Here is a 1197-nt window from a genome sequence, read left to right as displayed (position 1 = left end):
GAATTCTTCCTCACGGGCCTCTCAGATGACCCAGAATTGCAGCCTGTGCTCTTTAGCCTCTTCCTGTCCATGTACCTGGTCACCATGTTGGGGAACCTGCTCATCATCCTGGCTGTCACCTCTGACCCCCACCTCCACACCCCCATGTACTTCTTCCTCTCCAGCCTGTCCTTGGCTGACATCGGTTTTGTCTCTACAACTGTCCCCAATATGATTGTGGACATCCAAACTCACAGCAGAGTCATCTCCTATGAGGCCTGCCTGACTCAGATGTCTATTTTTATCCTTTTTGGATGTATGGATGACATGCTTCTGACTGTGATGGCCTATGACAGGTTTGTGGCCATCTGTCACCCACTGCACTACAAGGTCATCATGAACCCCCACCTCTGTTGCATCTTCACTTCAGTATCTTTTTTTGTTAGCTTGTTCGACTCCCTGGTGCACAATTGGATTGTGTTACAATTTACCTGCTTCAAGGATGTGGAAGTTTCTAATTTCTTTTGTGACCCTTCTGTACTTCTCAACCTTGCCTGTTCTGAAACTTTCACCAATAATGCAGTCAGGTATTTTTTTCTTGCCATCTTTGATTTTCTCCCATTCTTAGTGATATTCTTCTCTTACTATAAAATTCTTTCCTCCATTCTCAGAATTCCCTCATCAGGTGGGAGGCATAAAGCCTTCACTACCTGTGGTTCTCACCTGTCAGTTGTTTTCTTATTTTATGGAACTGTCCTTGGTGTGTACCTCAGTTCCACTGTTTCTCAAACTGCCAGGAAGGATGTAGTGGCCACAGTGTTGTACACTGTGGTCACCCCCATGCTGAATCCCTTCATCTACAGTCTGAGGAACAGGGACATCAAAAGTGCCATTTGGAGGTTGCTTAGCAGAACAATCTCATATTAGTATCTGTGCCACCCATTTGGAGTGTAGGTTGGAAAATGCAGCAAAACTAAACATCTAGACCTGAAGTCCTATCTCTCACATCACCTCACTTTTGTAGCTTTTTTGCCCTCACATCTCTCCTTGCTTAAACCCAATTGTTGCTTCTTTGCTGTTTGTTGAATGGGACTAGGCGAGAGTTCCAGGATACTTTGTACATCTTTATTACTGCATGAGTGAATCCTATCATGTCAATCGAGGTATTATACCTCATCATTGATAGCACAAGGATCCTTGAAATTTGAACAACTGCCT

At 44.3% G+C, this 1197-nt stretch overlaps 1 protein-coding gene across 1 annotated transcript; it reads left to right on the top strand.

The window, feature by feature from the left end:
* Nucleotides 1-906, top strand: LOC130836202 (olfactory receptor 18-like). Its single transcript, XM_057708275.1, has one exon. The coding sequence runs from the start codon at nucleotides 70-72 to the stop codon at nucleotides 904-906; it is 837 nt and encodes a 278-aa protein (XP_057564258.1). The 5' UTR covers nucleotides 1-69.
* Nucleotides 907-1197: the final 291 nt, after the last annotated feature.

This window comes from Hippopotamus amphibius, chromosome 15, assembly GCF_030028045.1.
Source record: "Hippopotamus amphibius kiboko isolate mHipAmp2 chromosome 15, mHipAmp2.hap2, whole genome shotgun sequence".
Taxonomy (NCBI): Eukaryota; Metazoa; Chordata; class Mammalia; order Artiodactyla; family Hippopotamidae; genus Hippopotamus; species Hippopotamus amphibius.
This window is presented reverse-complemented; position numbering and strand designations above follow the sequence as displayed.